Here is a 22,383-nt window from a genome sequence, read left to right on the forward strand (position 1 = left end):
TATTTACCCCAATACACTTTTATCTCCCCATTGCATACAGTACCTTAAATTCCAGTTCCATTCCTGTGACATTCTCTCCTGTTTCTATCTGTGTCAGCTTCTGAATATATGCATACAGATTTCTGGCTGGCACTTCGGTATTTCCACATGTCACTGCTTCCAGCAGTGCATCATGGATAAAGATGTATTGGTCCTCCGTTTGAACCATGTAATTCCTCTGGGCTCTCATTAGAGTTACGTGGCCATAAATATCTACAGTCTTTTCATGCTTTATTCTCTCTAACATGGCATCTATTACAATGAAGCAGCCAGTCCTGCCGACTCCAGCACTAAAAGAGAACCAAATATAGGATACAAAAAAAGTGAAGGAAAAGGATGTTTAATTTCACACAATTTGTATATTTTTATGGCATCCACTTCGGATAACTTCAAAGGTTAAGACATGGGAGTGACTCTGGGCTGTTCATTCCTGTATTAATATCAACTCCAGTTACTATAAAGGGCCCTATTGTTGAGAGAGTTGAACTCCCGCAGCTCCCATGGTAACCAGCTGAAAGCACTGACCACTTTGCCGGAGGCCCTCGCAGGCTTGGGCTCTAAGATGGCAGGAATAAAATAAATAAATACAGAGAAACACCTTCTAGAAACTTTATGTTTCCCCAAAAGGGACAATAATCACAGGTTATATGTTTTTAAGGGCATTGTCCAATTATGTAAAGAATTCAGGCTTTATTTTATAATGCTACATTATTTGCAAGTCATCTCTCTTTATTTCATTAAGAAGAGAGTCATTTGTTAGTAAAACTGAATGTTACACATAGTGCGCCCAACCCTTAGGTCTATCAAAGCTACTCTTGTAGGTAAACTTTATGCCACATAGCCTCTGATCCTGGGGTTGGATCTTGATGCAGTTTGCACTAGCCTCAACCCCTTCACCCAGCCAGGCCACCAACATGACCATTTCACCAGGTGCTGTGAGTTGGGGGGTAGGACTGGCTATATGCCAGTTCTGCACCACTATGCTGGGGAAATCATTAGCAGGTCATTTATAAAACCCAAATCATTTATAAATTTATAATTTATAAAGCATGTGGAGGCATCAAAATTTGTCAATATGCTAATGTTCCTAACTACCGGAACTGAGGGGCCGACAGATCAGTTAATGTTGAGGCATCATGCATCCAAATCCATCCACAGTAAGTTGCTGACATGTTCATCCTCAGCAAGGTTTATCCAGCAACCATTTATCTACCTCAAGGTGTTCCTAGTATTCAAAGGAGGAAAAGGGCTAAACTACTATGAGGGTCCAACATACCCATCTGCTTTGAGGTCCTGATGTGTCTACCAGCCTTAAGGTAATGAGGCCTTTATCTCTTCACGGGGCCAATAACTCCATCTGCATCAAGGTGTCCCAAGGCCACCCCCTCTCCCATGCCTCGGTTCTGAACTCTGTTAGAGTGCCATGTTGCTGCACAGCACTCAGAGACTTTGCTCCTCCCCGTCCCCCTTTCCTAGTGCAGTACAGACACCTTAACACTTCAGTGTCTCATGGTGTTATGCCACACTTCAGACACCCCAGACTGATCCTCACAGACATAACTCTGAGGAATATCAGCTTCCTAAACAATGGCAGAAGCTCACAATGCTAAGAGTCCTGGCCAGTCCTCCACTTATAACAAACACCATTCTGTGGGTAAACACCCTCAACATTAAAGCTATGCTGATTAGTTCCTGTGGAAATCAGTCAATCAGAGGGTTGTGTTCAACAATATCTGGTCATGATATCAAGGTCCTCCTGAGTCAAAGATGTTGGCCCCAGAAAATGCAGGTAGTGTAGAAAGCACTGCATGATGAGTGACCATTTAAGAATCTTGAAGCTTCACTGTTGAGAATGAAATCCCAGGTAGGTTAAGAAAGGAACCCAAACCAAAATATTAGATCTTACACATCTTTAATTTCTGGAATGTTTACAATCTGAGCCCAGGTCCAGATATTAATCTTGCCTATACCCCCTTTTATTTATAATGGACCAAATCTAAACCTTTTCTCTGAATGTGCCTGACTTCTGACATGTTAAAAATCTGAATCTGATTTTAAAGTAAGAGTACCTCTCTAGTTGAGATCCTGCATATGAGCTCTTGGAAACAGAAAAGGAGAAAACAATTAAAAATAACATTGTACAAACAGGGTTATTACAGAATACTATGTACACGTCTCTCTATTTCTTCCTAAAAAGGGGTGCAGGTTGTATTACGACCTGCTCAAACAAATACAATAATTAAGGAAAACCAAAACCACAAAATTAAGCAGAGAGGCTTAGCATAAAAAAAAAAAAAATCATGTATTCTCTGAATAGTTGCTAAAAGGCATAGCTATCTACTTAAGCTGCGCTCTGCCTTGTAAAAGAAAAGGAATTGATGTTTGAGATAATATTCCATTTCATCTTCGGGTAACATGATCTGTGACTTTTCCAAGGATTTTAAACTCATATTTGCAAGTTGGTTTCCTGATATCGTATTTGAGGCTGAAACTCAGGACACAGGAATGTGGGTCAATTATAATTTACTTTTCTTTCAGAAATGACCACATAAATGCTACTGTTTGAATCTGTCTTTTTTTAAAAGTATATTTTTATATCTATTAACTTAATTCTATAACCTAAGCAGAAACACCCTGTACTTCAGTTACAACCCTCTGAAAACAAACAACTATTGTATCTTTGTTAATGACTTCAAAGACAAAAAGGGGTTTTATAACTAGATGTGACACACCCAACTGACATTTAAATTTGACCACAATTACCCAGAAATGACATTAATCACTGTTATTTGATCATGAAGAATTTGAACTGTGGGAACCTTGTGCGTGTGTGTTTTGTGGGACCTATGTTTTTGGCTGAATCACCAAATTTCCTTACCAACCTTAATTTCTTTTATGTAATTATTTTCATTTTATTTTGCCCAGCACTATCAAAGTATGTTGCGTGACTCAAGTTGAAGGATTAGAATTCTGGAGGAGAATGCATTTCTCTTTGATCCTGAAGAACTACACTCCACATCATGGTGATAATAAAAGAACGCTGTTTGTGCTTTTTGTTTTGCATCATTTCAACAGCCTTCAAACCACAAACACGATAAGAACAGCACAACTGATAAACCATCTCTATTTGATCTGCTGTTCGTTGTCCTGGTTGCTAAGCACCCAGGCTGATTCTCTCATGTCTTAGAATACAGTACGAAAACATCAGCTGCAGGCTGAAGCCCCCATAGTTCAATCCATTTATTATATTTTTAAATTCGTAAGCACGAAAGAAAGGGGAGAGGATTCATTTTTTCCAGACAGGACAAATACGTAATCATAGACCCAACGCTACAAAGTACTAAGCAACCTCAGCTTTCACTGAGGCCTAATCAAACAAGGGAAAGGCACTCAACACCTCACAGGACTGGGCGTTATGTTTTCACCCAGACCCCAAAAGCAAAATCATCTTTTCTAGTTACTTTCCACTAAGGGCGATGATTCAGCTAATGAGCATTAGGCCACAAATAAACTCTTAACGTAACTTCCTTAAGCTCTTTTGTAGCATGTGAAATTACTGCCAAACTTAAAAGTTGAAACAAAAAATCTTATTTTAGTTAGTGATAGCCACTGCAATGTTTACATGCTGAAAAAGATGCAATCCATTAAACAAGCATGCCTACCAGGAAATTGTTATTGCTTCAATTTTATCATTCATCCAGTTACAACATTTGTTTTCAATTTCTAAAAACATGACTGAGTCAGTCCCACGAGTTGAAATATGCTTAATGTCCCGTGATGCGATGCAGTTACAGTGCACAAAAAAGGAAAATTAAGAGGCATAAGGGGGCCATTCCACACTAAAATCATTGTAACAGGTTGGCTTTTATGATTAATTTGTTGTTGTTTTAATGCTGACCCTTTATTGATACTTCAGTGATCTGGCAAAGGAAGACAATGTAATTACTAAATTTCACAGATCATTTAATTGAAAACAAAGATAGTGAAATACGGACCAAAAATCATTTAGGACATTCTTGACATATATCAGGGGATAATTTGATTGAATATTACCGTTTCAGATAGAATGAGACTGGTGTTTGTGAACTGAAAGTACATAAAACTGACTGAGATAACGGGGACTGCTCTTTTTCCTCCTAGTGATTATTGGCACAATACCAGCCTCATGTTGAATGTGACATGGAATTTTTAAGTTTAATTGTTCACTGGACTACCCTTTTTCCCCTCCTTTATTTTATACTGAAAAATAACATGATCTTTGCCGGTGGAGGCTTGTGAGATTTCTTAAACTGGATATAAAAAAAAATTACACATGAAGGAGAGCACAGAACAGGCAACAATCCTTTTGTACTCGAAATATGGTAGGCAAAACCTAACCTACGGATCCCAAGGACTTTTCACAAGCATCTGGATGGAGTACAGGAGACTCTTAAATCCAAAGCTAACCTTGGACCTCCATCCCTTATGTGAGCTTTCTGAAGATTTTTCTTTCAGTTTTTACAAGGCTTCTGTGTGCTCTTGAAATTCGTTAGGCTCTTTAAACATATTTACCTCCGCATATAAGCATGGATCTTTGTGGTGAAGGTCTTTCAGAAGTGCAAAAACATTCAGGAGGGGACCTGTATTCCTGGGGAGCTTTGAACATTCCACAGGAGCTCCCCTGTTCAGCTCTGTACATCTAACATAAGAACGTCCATACTGAGTCAGACCAAAGGTCCATCTAGCCCAGTATCCTGTCTTCCGACAGCGGCTAATGCCAGGTACTTCACAGAGAATGAACAGAACAGGCAATCATCAAGTGATCCATCCCCTGGCACCCATCTCAAAAAGAAGAAGTTGCCTGATCTGATTTTTTTTTGAAGATGCTTGAAAAGGCCTGATCCAGGACATAACTGTTTAAATTAGGCTATAAACTACGTTCACTGGGGGAAGGAGACCAAAGCCCTGAGGTAAGTAGGGAAGTGGGATACCGGGAGGAAGCACGAGCAGGAGCGCGCGAGAGGGCAGGGCTCCTGCCTCATACTGAGAAAGAGGGACGATCAGCGAGTTATCTCAAGTGCCTATACACAAATGCAAGAAGCCTGGGAAACAAGCAGGGAGAACTGGAAGTCCTGGCACAGTCAAGGAATTATGATGTGACTGGAATAACAGAGACTTGGTGGGATAACTCACATGACTGGAGTACTGTCATGGATGGATATAAACTGTTCAGGAAGGACAGGCAGGGCAGAAAAGGTGGGGGAGTTGCACTGTATGTAAGGGAGCAGTATGACTGCTCAGAGCTCAAGTATGTAACTGCAGAAAAACCTGAGTGTCTCTGGATTAAGTTTAGAAGTGTGAGCAACAAGGGTGATGTCGTGGTGGGAGTCTGCTATAGTCCACCGGACCAGGGAGATGAGGTGGACGAGGCTTTCTTCCGGCAACTCACAGAAGTTACTAGATCGCAGGCCCTGGTTCTCATGAGAGACTTCAGTCACCCTGATATCTGCTGGGAGAGCAATACAGCGGTGCACAGACAATCCAGGAAGTTTTTGGAAAGTGTAGGGGACAATTTCCTGGTGCAAGTGCTGGAGGAACCAACTAGGGGCAGAGCTCTTCTTGACCTGCTGCTCACAAACTGGGAAGAATTAGTAGGGGAAGCTAAAGTGGATGGGAACCTGGGAGGCAGTGACCATGAGATGGTCAAGTTCAGGATCCTGACACAGGGAAGAAAGGAGAGCAGCAGACTACATACCCTGGACTTCAGAAAAGCAGACTTCGACTCCCTCAGGGAACTGATGGGCAGGATCTCCTGGGAGAATAACATGATGGGGAAAGGAGTCCAGGAGAGCTGGCTGTATTTAAAGGAATCCCTATTGAGGTTACAGGGACAAACCATCCCAATGTGTAAAAAGAATAGTAAACATGGCAAGCGACCAGCTTGGCTTAACAGTGAAATCCTTGCGGATCTTAAACACAAAAAAGAAGCTTACAAGAAGTGGAAGATTGGACAAATGACCAGGGATGAGTATAAAAATATTGCTCGGGCATGCAGGAGTGAAATCAGGAAGGCCAAATCACACCTGGAGTTGCAGCTAGCAAGAGATGTTAAGAGTAACAAGAAGGGTTTCTTCAGGTATGTTAGCAACAAGAAGAAAGTCAAGGAAAGTGTGGGCCCCTTACTGAATGAGGGAGGCAACCTAGTGACAGAGGCTGTGGAAAAAGCTAATGAACTCCATGCTTTTTTGGCCTCTGTCTTCACGAACAAGGTCAGCTCCCAGACTACTGCATTGGGCAGCACAGCATGGGGAGGTGGTTACCAGCTCTCTGTGAAGAAAGAAGTGGTTCGGGACTATTTAGAAAAGCTGGATGAGCACAAGTCCATGGGGCCGGATGCGCTGCATCAGAGAGTGCTAAAGGAGTTGGCGGATGTGATTGCAGAGCCATTGGCCATTATCTTTGAAAAATCATGGCAATTGGGGAAAGTCCCGGACGACTGGAAAAAGGCTTATGTAGTGCCCATCTTTAAAAAAGGGAAGCAGGAGGATCCTGGGAACGACAGGACAGTCAGCCTCACCTCAGTCCCTGGAAAAATCATGGAGCAGGTCCTCAAGGAATCAATTCTGAAGCATTTAGAGGAGAGGAAAGTGATCAGGAACAGTCAGCATGGATTCACCAAGGGCAAGTCATGCCTCACTAATCTAATTGCCTTCTATGACGAGATAACTGGCTCTGTGGATGAGGGGAAAGCAGTGGACGTGTTGTTCCTTGACTTTAGCAAAGCTTTTGACACTGTCTCCCACAGTATTCTTGCCAGCAAGTTAAAGAAGTATGGGCTGGATGAATGGACTATAAGGTGGATAGAAAGCTGGCTAGATTGTCGGGCTCAACGGGTAGTGATCAATGGCTCCATGTCTAGTTGGCAGCCGGTATCTAGCGGAGTGCCCCAAGGGTCGGTCCTGGGTCCAGTTTTGTTCAATATCTTCATAAATGATCTGGAGGATGGTGTGGATTGCACCCTCAGCAAGTTTGCAGATGACACTAAACTGGGAGGAGAGGTAGATACGCTGGAGGGTAGGGATAGGATACAGAGGGACCTAGACAAATTAGAGGATTGGGCCAAAAGAAATCTGATGAGGTTCAACAAGGACAAGTGCAGAGTCCTGCACTTAGGATGGAAGAATCCCATGCACTGCTACAGACTAGGGACTGAATGCTCGGCAGCAGTTCTGCAGAAAAGGACCGAGGGGTTACAGTGGATGAGAAGCTGGATATGAGTCAACAGTGTGCCGTTGTTGCCAAGAAGGCCAACAGCATTTTGGGATGTATATGTAGGGGCATTGCCAGTAGATCGAGGGACGTGATCGTTCCCCTCTATTCGACACTGGTGTGGCCTCATCTGAAGTACTGTGTCCAGTTTTGGGCCCCACACTACAAGGAGGATGTGGAAAAATTGGAAAGAGTCCAGCGGAGGGCAACAAAAATGATTAGGGGACTGGAACACATGACTTATGAGGAGAGGCTGAGGGAACTGGGATTGTTTAGTCTGCGGAAGAGAAGAATGAGGGGGGATTTGATAGCTGCTTTCAACTACCTGAAAGGGGGTTCCAAAGAGGATGGCTCTAGACTGTTCTCAGTGCTAGCAGATGACAGAACAAGGAGTAATGGTCTCAAGTTGCAGTGGGGGAGGTTTAGGTTGGATATTAGGAAAAACTTTTTCACTAGGAGGGTGGTGAAACACTGGAATGCGTTACCTAGGGATGTGGTGGAATCTCCTTCCTTAGATATTTTTAAGGTCAGACTTGACAAAGCCCTGGCTGGGATGATTTAGTTGGGGACTGGTCCTGCTTTGAGCAGGGGATTGAACTAGATGGCCTCCTGGGGTCCCTTCCAACCCTGATATTCTATGATTCTATGAAATATTATTAAATTAAAAGTGATGAAATTCCACCACTAAGTAAATGCATAGAGTAAGTGGTATGCAAAAGAAATTCAAGAACTTGTGCTTCAGAATATATTTAGTGCAATAGAATGTATTTTTATTTTTGGTGTTTCCTTCAATAAAAAAAAATCACACTTAAGACAACATCACTGAATCTAACTCCTTTGATAAGGTAGGAATTTTAGTTTCAACTCTGCAGAGCTCCGAAGTGCTGCAGAACCACAGATTCAGTCCTATAAAGCTCCTAAGGATTAAAGGACTTGAACAGCAGACCTACATAGTATAAAGGGGAAAAATAACTCCCCCAAAACCTAGCCAATAGGTGATTACCATTAGTGACTATCTACAGGTTCTCAATGGAGGAAGATGTATTATTAAAATACTCTTCTAATATGGAAGCAATAACAACAAATAAGCATTTCATTCAAATAATGGATTGAAGGAGAATATCATATGAAATAACAAGTATCAGAGCCACAGATTATCATAAATGAGCAAACTTTAAAAATGTGGCATCTGTTTACCTTCAGTTATGTTTAGTATAGCAATCAGATATGGAAGGTTTCTGTATGATTTCTTGGAGGGAGTTTGTATGATTGCATTTACTCTTTATTCATGCATGAATGTAGATTTGGAGGGATTCCTCATTCTTGTGTGATTTGCAGATTTGGATGAATATTGTATGATTACTTATTCACGCTTCCTTCCTCAAAATATCAGCCTTAGAGGAAGAATGAGCTCTTGCTGAGTGTGCTAGCATGATGGAATAGAGTGAAAAACATTGTAGAGTATCAAAAACCAAAAGTCCACCAATTCCAGTTTCAGGCCTCTTGTTTTCTCTTACCTCTGTTTCCTTCACAAAATGTATTGTTACTTTTAAATAAATCAGTCCTCTATGTGTTTTTAATTAAATCCCAGTTTTAACAGAAGATTTTATATAAGCACTTTATAAAGCGAATCAAAAGCAGTACATGATTCCTGCAATTATTCAGAAAAAGAAATATCGGAATCTAGGACAAGTGAAGTTTCTCTAGCAGTCTGAGCAGAAACGGTGTTTTACTTGTGCAATAAGGATTTGTGTGCAAACTTATATCTTCAAACTGGTATAGTCCACAAATGCCCTCGTCTCATCTTCCTGTATGTTTAAATACAATATTATATATTCTAATGTGTTGTATTCTGTCCGTAGTATCAAATAAAAGGAACTGTATTTTAAAAAAATACTATTTTCCCCATACGTTTTGGTGAGTTTCGGCATACATTTTTACATTATATGTCTATATGATACATTCCTAAAGCATTATAGTGATTATACATTCCAATGAAGAGTGAAGTAAAGATCTGAATTTACTAACTTTGAGCTTGGAAAGGAAATCTGATCTGTAAAATAATTTTGAAAATGCACCTGAATATGATTAGTGTCTTTCAACAGTATACAAATCTACTCATGAGCAGTTGTTGTAAAATTTGGATGATGACCTTCTATGGGTAAGTTACGAGGGAAAAATAATGGTGATCAAATTCTCAATAAATAAAAGTGAAGATTAGGACAGTGGGGAAAAGTGAGTGAGTACAACATATACTGCTGGAGTCTGGCAGCAATTACTCTATTTATCTCGTGCACTTCAGAGACAGCAGAATATTTGCAAGGATGTCTCCTGTTCCTTTTTCAAACTTCTGTCCATCACTAGATTTCATTGTGGACTTTGGTGTCAGTAACATGCACATACACAGCGCTGCATCTTGACTACATCTAATGCAGGAATGGCCATTGCCCAGCTATTCCTGTCTCTGCGAGAAATTAGCAAATGGGTGAAAAGAGGGATATGTTTTGAAGATCCAGTCAAAGTGATGACCTTGTGTTCCTTGTGCATAGATAAGCCAATATGAGAACACATTGCTCCGGGGCTCACCATGCTGCATCAGCAATTTGTTCAGTCCTGATATCATTCAAAAGTCCTGGTCTTTTCCAAAGCCCTAAATGACTTGGACTCAGCCTACTTTAAGATATGCTGCACTTCAAGCTGGGTGTGTGTGAGAGATGCTGTATGGAATATGAGTGACCACTTAAAATATTATTGATACCAATATTAAAAAATTGCAATGAATCTTACAAGATATGGCATGTAAGAAAAGTTATAATTGGCTAACCATGATAATCACATTTATATGTATGTATCAACTTTGTATTGTGAGTTATAAATATGTATATATTTATATGTATATATATATGTATATATATATATATACATATATATATATGTATATGTTATAAATTGTATATCAAACTTGTGCTCTGTTTCTGGGTGACACCCCCAGACAGATGGGCATCAGCAGTATCTAGCCTGCCTAATGGCCCATAAAGGACAATCATCTGTACAATGAGCCCATTGATAAAAGGCAGGGGTTACACCTATGAGTCAGCAGGATATGTAGGGACATGTCTGTGGATAGGGTACTCCAAGGGCTTTTCCATGCCCATGTGCTCTGATCTTGTGTTTGGGACAAACGATGTACAAACCACATAGCAAGGATATAAAGAAGCAGCTGCATCTTCTCCATTTTATCTTCAGTCCTGCTTCTCACCTCTGGAATAACTTCTTTACAAACTGAAGCTCTGAACAAAGGACGAGCTCCAGAGGGACTTTCAAGCCAGCAAACTCACCAATGTTGCTAAGAATCTGATATATGGACTCTGAAGTCATATGTATCTGATAGTTGTTAAATAGTCAAAGCAATCTTCTCTTTCTTTTCTTTTATAATAAAACCTTTAGTTTTAGATGATAAAGGACCGGCTGGCAGTGTGGTATTTTGGGTAAGATCCAAACTAGTATTGGTCTGGTAATGTGTCTGGTCCTCTGGGAATCAGAGAGCATTTGATATAGTGAGCAGAGTTATAAATAACTTCTCAGTTTACTGGACCTAGGTGCTGATCGGGAACCAGAGAACTGGAAGGCAGTAAAGGGGGCTGTCTGATTTCTTTTTTCAGCTTCTTGATAACCAGTGTGGGGGACCAGGAGCGCTGTTTGTGACTGGTTGGTGAATCTAACTTCGGTGTTATACTCCAGTTTGGGGAGAATCTGCTCTCCTTTTCACAGCCTGCCCTGACCTTGGCATTTTCAGTGAGGGCTGCCCCGGCACCTCGGGTCACAAGGTGATTTCCAGCTCAAGAAAACATACTTGCGCTAGTTCCGCTCAAGCTAGCATGCTAAAAATAGTGTAGCTGTGCCAGTGTGAGCGGCTAGACACCTTGAGTACGTACCTATCCATACCGGCACACAGTAGGGGTGGCTAAACTGAGGTGACCGCACTCTGTTTTTAGCATACTATCTCGATCAGAGCAAGGGCAAGTATGCCTCCTTGAACTGGAAATCACACCTCTTGCTCAAAGTGTAGGTACATACCATCTCACTCTACAAACCTGAACAATACCTACAATTAGCAGGAAGCTTTGGGTTGAAGTGCTCATGAGCAGGTTCAGAGGGGCAGGAATTTTGGATCTCAATTTCACAAGATATTTCTTTACCTTTTGTTAATAACATAGTTGAATGACTAATGCACAAAAATTTGAGCAGCATTTCAAAAATCCTAGCAGGAAGAAAAAAATACAGTCTTGCAGCCTGAGATTTTGTTGAAAATTTGTGACTGCTGTGATACACTGATGATACTATGAGACAGATAAAACAAAATAAGATGGAGATCGTATGGAAAGCACACAACTTCCGTGATGAACTCTTATAATTTGATATATATTATATTGGCATGTTTTCTTAGCCAGAATGCTAAAAAAGTGAAACGGATAAATATCTTTTTTAGGTGCCCACGTGGATAACCTGCCAATGATAGAATTTGTCCCACAGGGCCTGGTTCTCTCCATTACACCAGGTTTTTTCTATTTCATTGGAGTTATACTGATATAAAAGTGGTGTGACACAGTGGAGAATCCGGCCCACCATGCTTAATAACCCTAAACATTTCTCATTTCTTAACTGTGGTAGATCATCTCGTGGTTGCACTTTAATTTCTCTCTCTCCATGGGATCTGAAACTTTATGAGTTATTATACGGGGCAAATTACCTGCAGAAAAGCATGGAATTCTTTTTGTAGCAATATTTTATCAGTATCAGAACAACTACAGAATGAACTAGAATACCATTATAATAAAAACCAGGTGTCAAAACGAAACAAACCCCACACAATGCATGATTCAACTGGAAGGAGCAATCAGACAAAAATCTGCTTCCAAATAACAGGATCCTGAAGTATTTATACAATTTTTTAAAAAATGAAAGGAAAATATTCAAGCAATGGAACACTGATTGGAAAGCCTCCATACAAAGATAACAGAACTATTTTTAAAACTGTATTTTATTTCTAGAGGCACAGGAAATCGATTTGAAAAAGAGGACTTTCATGCTGATTACTTTAGAACAAAATACAGCCTGTGTAAGTGCAGCCAAAAATGTTGTGTAGCCAAGCTGATGCAATGTGTTCCAGTGTACTATGTGTCCACGGATATTTGGGAATACACTGTAGGTACAGCTGGGAAATCTCAGTGGTACCCTTATCCAGATCTCAGCTATTAGGTTATAAAAATATTTTCACATTTCCTGCAGATGGCTAGATTCTTTTCTTCACTAGTAATTTTAGTTCAGAATTCATTATGGACAGCTGTTGGCTCCGATAGAACCTAATTTTCTCTTTTACCAGACTCAGCTGCAAGCAGTCAGATTTCCTTTCCCTTACAGAGTATATTATATATAAACATGAGCAGGGAAAAAAGTAACCAATTAACTAAATACATATGGTTAAAATGACTCATTGAAATTGCTGATCAAATAATATACCAAACTACAGCATAAGTCAAAGGAAATTACAGGATTTGTAGAACATGATAATAAATATATGGCAATAATTATCAGCACTAAAATGCATCGATGAACTGAGATAACGTGGAAAATACATTGTTTTTGTTTAAACAAACTTATATAAATTATTACATTTTAATATGGTTCAGGTCATTTAAGTCATTGAAAGATCTTTCAGTGATGCATCTGAAGAAATGGGTTTTTACCCACAAAAGCTTATGCCCAAATAAGACTCCTTGTTGTTTTTTTTGAAAGATCTTTAATCTCCTCAAACTTGCATCCCGTGAACCTCCCCAATGTGGCCCACGGGGCTCCAGCAGTTTTGGTCCCACCTGCCACCCCCCAGCGCTCCCCCCACCCAGGCAATTTAAAGTAGCCCGGGACCCCACTCACCACTGGCAGCGCAGCAGAGCTGAGCGGCTTCTGCCTGCTCAGTCCACGTGTCTGCTGGCCCCGCCCTGTGGCCCTGGGGTGGGGCTGTGGCGCCACATGCTGCCCCCACCCCTAGCACTCCCTGCGGCCAATGGGAAGCTGCGGGGGCGGTGCCTGGGGGCAGCAGTGTGTGGAGGCACCCCGGCCCACCCCATTTGGAGCCCCAGGTAAGTGCCGCACGCCCTGACCCCTCCCCACATACCCCCTCCCGCCCCCAAGCTCCCTCCCAGAGCCTGCACCCCCTCCCCACACACCCCCTCCTGCCCCCAAACTCCCTCCCAGAGCCTGCAACCCCACCCCCTCCTCCTGCACCCCCACCTCCTGCCCCATCCCAGAGCCTGCACCCCAGACCCCCTCCCAGAGCCCAACCTCTCACCCCTTCTGCACCCCGATACCCTACCCCAGACCTCCACCCCTGCCCAAACTCCCTCCCAGAGGCGTTAGGCAGGTGGGGAGTGGAGTTTTTTGAGGGAGCAGAGTTTTGGGGGTGGCTTCTGGGTGGCATAAGTGACATTATTGGCCCACTGAGAGGATTTGAGGACTGCCACTGGCCCTAAGGTAAATTGAGTTTGAGACCCCTGGTTAAAAAGAATGAGATGGTATAGAAATCCTCATACAGCAGGACTAAGCCAATCATTAGCTGCTTGCAGTTAGGACGAAACATGTTACTGAAAAATTGTCCATCACTGGAGTTTTACATTTTTCTTTGAAGGATTTGGCACTTGCCACTGTCAAAGATGGGTTTCTGATCTGATCTGGTATGGTTTTTTCTATGTTCCTTTACGGCTCAGGTGATTTACAAAATTATTACTTTTATGGGAAAGAATATTTGCCTTATGCAGTCATGGAAGCTCTATTTTAGGATTTCAAAAGATAAGCTGGTCCTCAATGACAGCACTGGCAGCACAGAGGGGTTTATAAACATAGGACTGCTTTAATCAAAGAGACCACAAGAAGATATTTTCCATTATTGAATCTCAATGAACAAATGCTATTATTATTTGTCCACTTTCAAATTTTAACGAATGCTTCTAGTAATAACTTAACTTAGTAATAATAATAACTTAAAACCATAGGCATTTCCACGTGTATCGATTCACACTTTGCTTTTTGTCTATATAATTCCAGTGGCTCTGAGCATACAACACACTGGCAATTGCATGAGGACTCTTATAATCAGCACAACAACAAAAAATCTTGGACACCATCAGTTTGAGAGCCTTTGAAGTACAGGACACTCAAATATCACATCTCTGAAACTGAGTTTGTAGGGAATGTGAAGTTGGCCTTTCTATTCCTGTTCTTGGAACATTCGAGTTTCTGTTCCTGCCATCCAGGTTACTATTAAACGGTTTTCATTATGCAAATGAACTGAAAAGCTAGGTGTTGGTCTTTCAAATTCTTGTAACGAGCCCTGAAACCAGTGTCCATATCTGATCTTTCAATACTCGTCCTCAAGGGAAACCTGCACAACACTTTCCAAAAGTGAGCCTGGGAACTTAAATTCATAACACTGCTAGACACTAAAAATCATGCACTCAGCAGGGACACTTGGTTTCATGGCTCATTACAACAATTTGTAACACACACCTGCATGCTGACCCTTAGTCGTCCACTTCAAACCCCTTTTGCTTAACAGTCTAACCCCTATTGCCTGCTCCATTTCAAGTGCCCCCCGACAAGATGCATCACCCCTTATGCTTAACAGTTTGTCCCAGCTTGTATTGAGCTCAGACATTCTGAGTTCCTTCCCCAGACTGAAGAAGAGCTCTGTTAGTTTGAAAGCTTGTACCTTCCACCAACAGAAGCTGGTCCAAAAAAGATATTATCTCACCTACCTTGTCTCCCCCAGCACATTGTATGGTCAGAGTCACTGAGATTCTCAAGACAAGTATGAAACAAAAATTAGAAAAGGGAGCTTATTATTATAATTTATACTAGCAGGAAAGAAAGATATGTTACTATTATTAAATATCACGAAGTCTCAAACGTTTTTTCTTTGGATCCAACTGCAAGGAACATTGCCAGGCATCTCTCTATCTAATGTACTTCTTTAAAGTGAAGAAGTAACTTTGCAATCCACTGCACTGGACTTTTCCCTGAGATAGGGAAAGGCCTCAGGATTATGGCAGCCTGTGGAGGAAGAGGGGTTCTAATCAGGCATATAGTGACCTGAAGCTAGTTGCAGGTGGGGTGTAAATAGGCCAGAGCTAGCGCAGTCCAACATATAGCTGTTTTCCATATAATTGCAGGAAGAAAGATTCAATATTAAATGCAGTGGGAATAGAAAATGGGGGTAAGTATAGGAATTGTGGAATAATTCACACTGGTGGTGTTAGAGATCTTTATTATACTCTTTTCCTCTTCAGTGCTATCAGCCACCCACAGAAGGAGAATAAGGATTCTGAGTTGTTTTCAAGGTAGGGGGAGGGAAAGGATGAGGAAGCTTTTAATGTTTTCGATCTCCTTTGAGAGATTTTTGAATACGTACTGGAGGGATTTTTTCCACACCGTGAAAAAGGATAGACCTTCATCTGCAACCTATTCACTGCCAGGATTAGACACTGAAGATTGTGTGGTGTGCGACAGTGGGGGTTGGGAAGCTAGAGTCCAGCGGGAAGTAGACAGGCATTGGTGTAATGTGAAATGTTCCTCTAGAAACAGTGCACTCGTATCTACAAATCTGAAATACTTTAGCTTGGACAAAAGTTAGGTAGATAGCCTATTTAAAAAAAAAAAAGGCAGGGTCATATTATATGTTAAAGTTAACTTGTCTTTAATGTGCTAATTAGGGGTTTCAGTACATAAGGGCAGGGTGATACTCAAATCAATAACTGACATTCCTCTAAACTATCTAAGTTTTTCTGTTTGCCATAACAGAATGAAAAGTGTGTACTGAAACTTCACTAAGCTAAATGTCTCTGAAAGATATGCCATATTGTGCTGATATTAAAAAAATATTGAAATGTCTGGGATTGCAACTTACATGTTAAGCTTTTATGTAGTGTTACTGAAGCAAGTACTAAAGTTTCTGTGATGTTCTGAAAACAAAGTGGTATCGAGTTTCCAGATGCCCTCCAGGACAATTTTATTGTGATCTGATTAGCACCTGTTTGCCTGCACTAATCTAGCTTCAAACATAAACATGTGCTTTCCCCACTATCATTAGAAAACACATTATAGTCTATCTCAGTGGTTCCCAAACTTGGTCCGCCGCTTGTGCAGTGAAAGCCCTGGGCGGGCCGGGCCAGTTTGTTTACCTGCCGGGTCTGCAGGTTTGGCCGATTGTGGCTCCCAGTGGCCGCGGTTCGCTGCTCCAGGCCAATGGGAATGCTGGAAGTGGCGGCCAGTACGTCCCTCGGCCCGTGCTGCTTCCAGCATCCCCCATTGGCCTGGAGCAGCGAACCGCGGCCACTGGGAGCCGCGATCGGCCGAACCTGCGGACACAGCAGGTAAACAAACCGGCTGGCCCACCAGGGGCTTTCCCTGCACAAGTGGTGGAACAGGTTTGGGAACCACTGGTCTACCTAATGCAGAATCCTCAGGTTTAAGTCTGCATTTAAAACAATAAATGCTTTTTAAAAAAATCACCTCTGCAAATTAAGACACAACAGTGTGGAAGCAGAAGTTGTGCTGTGATAGTGCTGAACTACTCTACAACAAAGAAATGAAAGGATAAATGTTTAAAATTTAATACTTTGTAGATAAAGCAGCATCTATCTAGCTTAGGTATTTCTAAGGTGACTATTACCATGGAATATAAGCATCACACTACTTATGCCTATTGAGCCAATCAAGATTTGGACACACATCATGAATTAGACTTCTTGGATTTCTTTCATCCTAAAATATCAGTCTCTTTTGAATTAGCTTATTTTTCCTCTTCTAAGTTTCACTTTTTAAAAAGTGCTGCTTATATTGCTGTCTTTGCCAAAGTATTACACAAGTAAGGATCACAGAATTTGGTACTATATGCAGAAATTATTCCTAAATTTGTTTAACTTTTTGCTCCTTTAGGGCTTGACTACACACAAAATATGTATCACTTTAACTAGCTTGATATAGTTAAAGCGGTACAACCCCCCTAGTATGGATGAAGATATATCAGTATGGGTTATTCCTGTATAGGAGGCACATTTATACAAGTAAAAGCTTTTGTGTAGATGAAGCCCTAATCTTGTCTTTGGAACTATTTCAGAAGCTTTATGTCACTATTTATTCCCTTCAGAATTGAGTGTACTTTGACAGGACCGCCTCTTAATATCCTATTACCTAAAGAATACATACCTACTTTCTCTTACTCTTTCTGAGTAACTAAGATCCTTGACTGCTGTACTGTATGTTTTACATTTCTGCAACACGTTTTTTCAAAAAAATGATCTGATCAAAACTCAGTATTTCACACGCAGCCAAACTGTCAATTGCCAGAGCTAGAATAATTTTCAGTAACACACACATTTTTCTCCTTCCTGGATCTTATTAGTACATGACTAGAGAGAGGGGATTGTGTATTCTCTTTGTATTTTTTTTGTTTTTGATTTTGTATTGATCTCATTATACAATATTCTCTATGTATTAGATATGTACAAACCATTTATCTGACCATAACTTATCTAGTCCAGTCATTCAGAATGTTGCCTCCTATTTTGTATCAGCATCTAATTTAATCACTTAGGACTAAGAACTCCTTCCTGGTCACTGATCCATAAAAAGAATCCATCCTAACGTTTTCAAAGTGGTACTCCAGTTGTCACTTCCCTTCACTTCAAACTGTTTCCACTAATAAACACACTCTATCTTGGACATGTAAATAAATTCTTTATGCTTTCAACTAGCTCATCCCAGGGGGTTGGTGGCACTGCAGTATACTAAGCCAGCTCTTCAGCTACAGTGACTTTGGTTCAAAACTGTCTCAGCTCCCACATTTAAATCAATCTGTAGATCTTTATCTAACCTAGAGGATGTCTGTCTACAATCAATCTTCAGAGATTGCCATATCTGTTTTTAAGAGACATAGTGGACTGGAATAGCAGGAGGATTGTAGGTCAAGATTAAGGTGGATTGGTAGAAATGTGTGGAAAAGCATGCATTAAGCCCCTTCACTTACAATACCTATATGTTCCCAATTCTTAGTCTGTTGTATTTATAAAGTCAAATCCTCAGATCCTTTCTAGGTTGTTAATCATTCCTTGTACAGGCAAATGCCTATTGATTTCAGTGAGAGTTTACCGGAGTAAAAACTGAGAAAGGAGCTCAGCATTCAGCCCATGAACACCACCACAACCGTCAACAAAAAACCACATCAAATTTACCTAGACATTCAATGAAAATGTAGCTCACTCCTGTGCTATACGTGCTTAGTGGCCTAGCTGATTTGTCTTTTCGGCTGTACTGTGTTGAAAGCTTTTTTGGCACTGAGGGAAATTGCATCCACAGCTTCTCCCTGTTAATTGTTTCTTTAGCTTCTACCAAATGTATAAATAAAAAGCTTATAAAATTGTATTAATATTTTTATAATCTGTCGTCATTACTGTTTATTGAGCCCTGGCAAAGACATTAATCTTACCATCTAAGTGTCCCATTGTGTACCTCATACTCAGAGTGGGCAACAGTGACACATAATAAGATTTTTATTCACTCAAATGGGACTACTTGCATAAGTGCTGCCCACCATTAGCAAGGGTTGCACAATCTGGCTCTGCATTAGACGGACAATAACTTTCAGATACATCAAGAAACCTTGTGATGGTCTAGTCTCAAAGCAATACAGATTTTAAAAAAAACAACCCAACAAACCAACCAAACCACTACCACCACCACCACCAAAAGCACTTCTTGCTTTGGTGGAGTAAACTTTGCAATTTTTGACAGGAAAATGGTGTTTTTATAAGGGAAGTGAATGAGCTTTGCACACAAACAGAGGATTTAGTATGGAAGTGTGCTAAGATGGGAAAAAGAAACAAAAAAGGCCCTTTAAAACAATGCTAATGAGGAAAACAGGAATTGAGAAGTAGACAGGAGAATAGGTAGTGCAGCTCTGAAAGGGAGGATGAAAAGCTTGAAACTGAAGTGGAAGGTGAGGAAGCTAGTGGAGAATTTCAGGGAAACTGATTACCACTCAGGAAAGAGATCATGGAGTCATCGTGGATAGTTCTCTGAAAACATCTGCTCAATGTGCAGCGGCAGTCAAGAAAGCTAACAGAATGTAGGAACCATTAAGAAATGGATTGATAATAAGACCGAAAAGATCATAATGCCATTGTATAAATCCCTGGTACACCCACACCTTGAATACTGCATACAGTTGCGGTCACCACATCACTAAAAAGATATATTAGAATTGGAAAAGTTACAGAGAAGGGCAACAAAAGTGATTAGGGGTCTGGAACAGCTTCTGTATGAGGAGAGGTGTTTTTGTTTGTTTTTTAAAAGACTGGGACTGTTCAGCTTAAAAAAGAGATGACTAACGGGGGGGGGGGGGGGGAGATGACAGAGGTCTATAAAATCATGAATAGTATGGAGAAAGTGAATAAGGAAGTGTTATTAATCACTTCATATAACCAGAGGTCACCCAATGAAATTAATAGGCAGTAGGTTTAAAACCAACATAAGGAAGTATTGTTTCACACAACACACAATCAAACTGTGTAACTTGTTGCCAGTTAATGTTGCGAAGGCCAGAAGTATAACTGGATTCAGAAAAGAATTAGACAAGTTACCCAGGGTTGTGAGTTCCATCCTTGAGGGGGCCATTTAGGGATGTGGGGCAAAAATTGGGGATTGGCCCTGCTTTGAGCAGGGGGTTGGACTAGATGACCTCCTGAGGTCCCTTCCAACCCTGATATTCTATGACCATCTAAGTTCATGGAGGGTAGGTCCATCAATGGCTATTAGCCAAGATGGTCAGGACCACTGACTCCTTGCTCTGGGTGTCCCTAAACCTCTGACTGCCAGAAGTTGGGATTTGATGACAGGGGTTGGATCATTTGATAATTGCCCTCAGGGACACTGTGATCATCTAGTCTGACCTCCGGCATAACACAGACCATAGGACTTCCCTTAATTAATTCCTGTTTGAGCTAAAGCACCCCTTTTAGAAAAGCATCCAGATTTGATTTAAAAATTACCAGTGACAACGAATCCAGAAACAACCCCTGGTAATGCATTCCTCATGCTCTCTCTGAGCTTCCATCCAATCTCCGTTTTAAAGTGAAGGACTAAACTTGAGTCTGGAATTCAGGCTTTTCTTAATCTTTATAGCAGTTCCCTTTTATCTTCTCTAGATTTCATGCTATTTGTTTTAATGTGCAATATTAGAAACCATAACAATTTTATTACTCAAAAAAATACCAGAACATAGTTTCTCTAAAATACAGTCTTAAACCAAGAGCAAACACAACACTGCTTCTTTTTCTCCAGTGACTTCCGAATATGCCTGTGTGTTAACTATCCCATCTACCCTCTCTGCTTATAGACTTCTACTAACAAATAGTATATTCCATTCGCACAGACTCCATGTATTCTAAAATGAGATCCCATTGCACAAACCAAAAATCCTTCTCTGAATCCATCAAATTTGGCAATTTTGCACTTGAATTCCTAATTTGCCTTATTTATCTGCCCATAAGTATGTTGCCAAATGTCCAACATTTCATTTTACAATCATAGAATGTCACTGAGATGCAAAAAAAACCCACTAGATCATTGAGACCAAGCCCTTTCATAGCATGGGCAGGATGCAATCCCAATACAGAAGAAACGGCCAGAGGCACAAAGGACATTATTCATATACTTTAAAACACAGGGCATTAATCATAAAAACAATTTCAGTGTGATATTTCAAGATGCTTTGAAGTAAAGTCTGTGCCTACCTGCAATGCACCACCATAGGTCCAGCATCAGGAGGGTTACAAGTTTTGACTCGTCGTAGGAAAGCTAGGAATGGTGTAGGATGTTCTGGAACTCCGTGGTCAGGCCAGGCAGTGAACTGGAATTGCCGTACTTCTCTTTTCTCACTTGAACCATTCTATCAAATCAAACCTTTTAATGAGACAACTGCTATCTAATGCTACGGCAGCACTATGGAATGAAGTGATGCCATAACTGCGCATAATGATGAAAGCCAGCTAAACCTCATGTGGGAACACAGAGAAAGCAAACTCTAGCTATCGGAGAAAAATACAACTACTCTAAATTGCTGGTTTTGTGGCTCAAGTGACATGAGGGTTTTAGTTATACGTTATAGCACACAGCAACAACTGCCTGTGCTTCAGCAAATTCTTCATTCAATTAAACTGTTGTTCACAGCGAGAGCTCCATATTTACCGATAAACCACCAGCCTGGGTGAAAAATGCATTGTGATAACAGAAGAATTGTTTTATTCTTCACTATTGCAAATAGGATCAAGATTTAAGTAAATCCTTAAGAGATCTGATTTCTCTAAAGCAGCCTTTCCTTTAAATGGTGGGGGCAGGGAGGGCACCACAGAAAACGTACCTTGTAAAGTGCAAATGTTCGAACACAGTATGTTGCCAATTCAACAGTGTCTAGCAGGGTCACTTGGATCAGCCCATAGGTCTCTGTCCCTCTGCTTGGCCAATACTGATCACACTTCACCTGTAGTAAATATGTAACATATTTCATTTTACATATTAATATATTTATTTACAGTATTATGGGCCAGAGCCTCAGATAATGTAAATCAGCATAGCTCTATTAAAGTCAATGGAGCTATGCTGTTTAACAACAGGTGAGTATCTGGTGCAAAACATGTACTTTAATGCTCACAGGGATAGTTTTTCTGGTTGCGGCTCTTAATACTGTTTTTACTATGGCTACCTTGATTTACGGTATAAATCAGTGTAACTCCATTAAAGTCAACAGAGCTATACCAATTTACACCAGCTTAGGATCTGGCCCCAGTCTTCAGATACCTTTTTGGGGCAGGGGGTAATACAATGTTGCTACGAACTTATGTTTTTAAATCTTTCCACCACACGGCATATATTCTGAATGTTTCACATTAGTTCCAACATATATAACTTGATGTTCTGATGTTAATTTAAACCATATTTCAGTATGTACAGAAATATATCACAATGAAAGACTGGATTTCTATGGCT

At 40.7% G+C, this 22,383-nt stretch overlaps 1 protein-coding gene across 10 annotated transcripts in view; it reads right to left on the minus strand.

Annotated features, from left to right (window-relative positions):
- Positions 1–22,383, minus strand: part of PTPRD (protein tyrosine phosphatase receptor type D) — a 2,140,771-nt gene that overhangs the window by 16,778 nt on the left and 2,101,610 nt on the right. For all 10 annotated transcript variants that reach the window (XM_043546218.1, XM_043546214.1, XM_043546216.1 and 7 more), the window contains 3 exons: positions 21,758–21,877; positions 21,132–21,286; positions 44–329 (listed from right to left, as the gene is read on the minus strand). In XM_043546218.1, the coding sequence (XP_043402153.1) occupies positions 44–329; positions 21,132–21,286; positions 21,758–21,877 (561 nt within the window). The remainder of the gene's footprint in view (positions 1–43; positions 330–21,131; positions 21,287–21,757; positions 21,878–22,383) is intronic.

This window comes from Chelonia mydas, chromosome 5 (genome assembly GCF_015237465.2).
Source record: "Chelonia mydas isolate rCheMyd1 chromosome 5, rCheMyd1.pri.v2, whole genome shotgun sequence".
Lineage (NCBI taxonomy): Eukaryota > Metazoa > Chordata > Testudines > Cheloniidae > Chelonia > Chelonia mydas.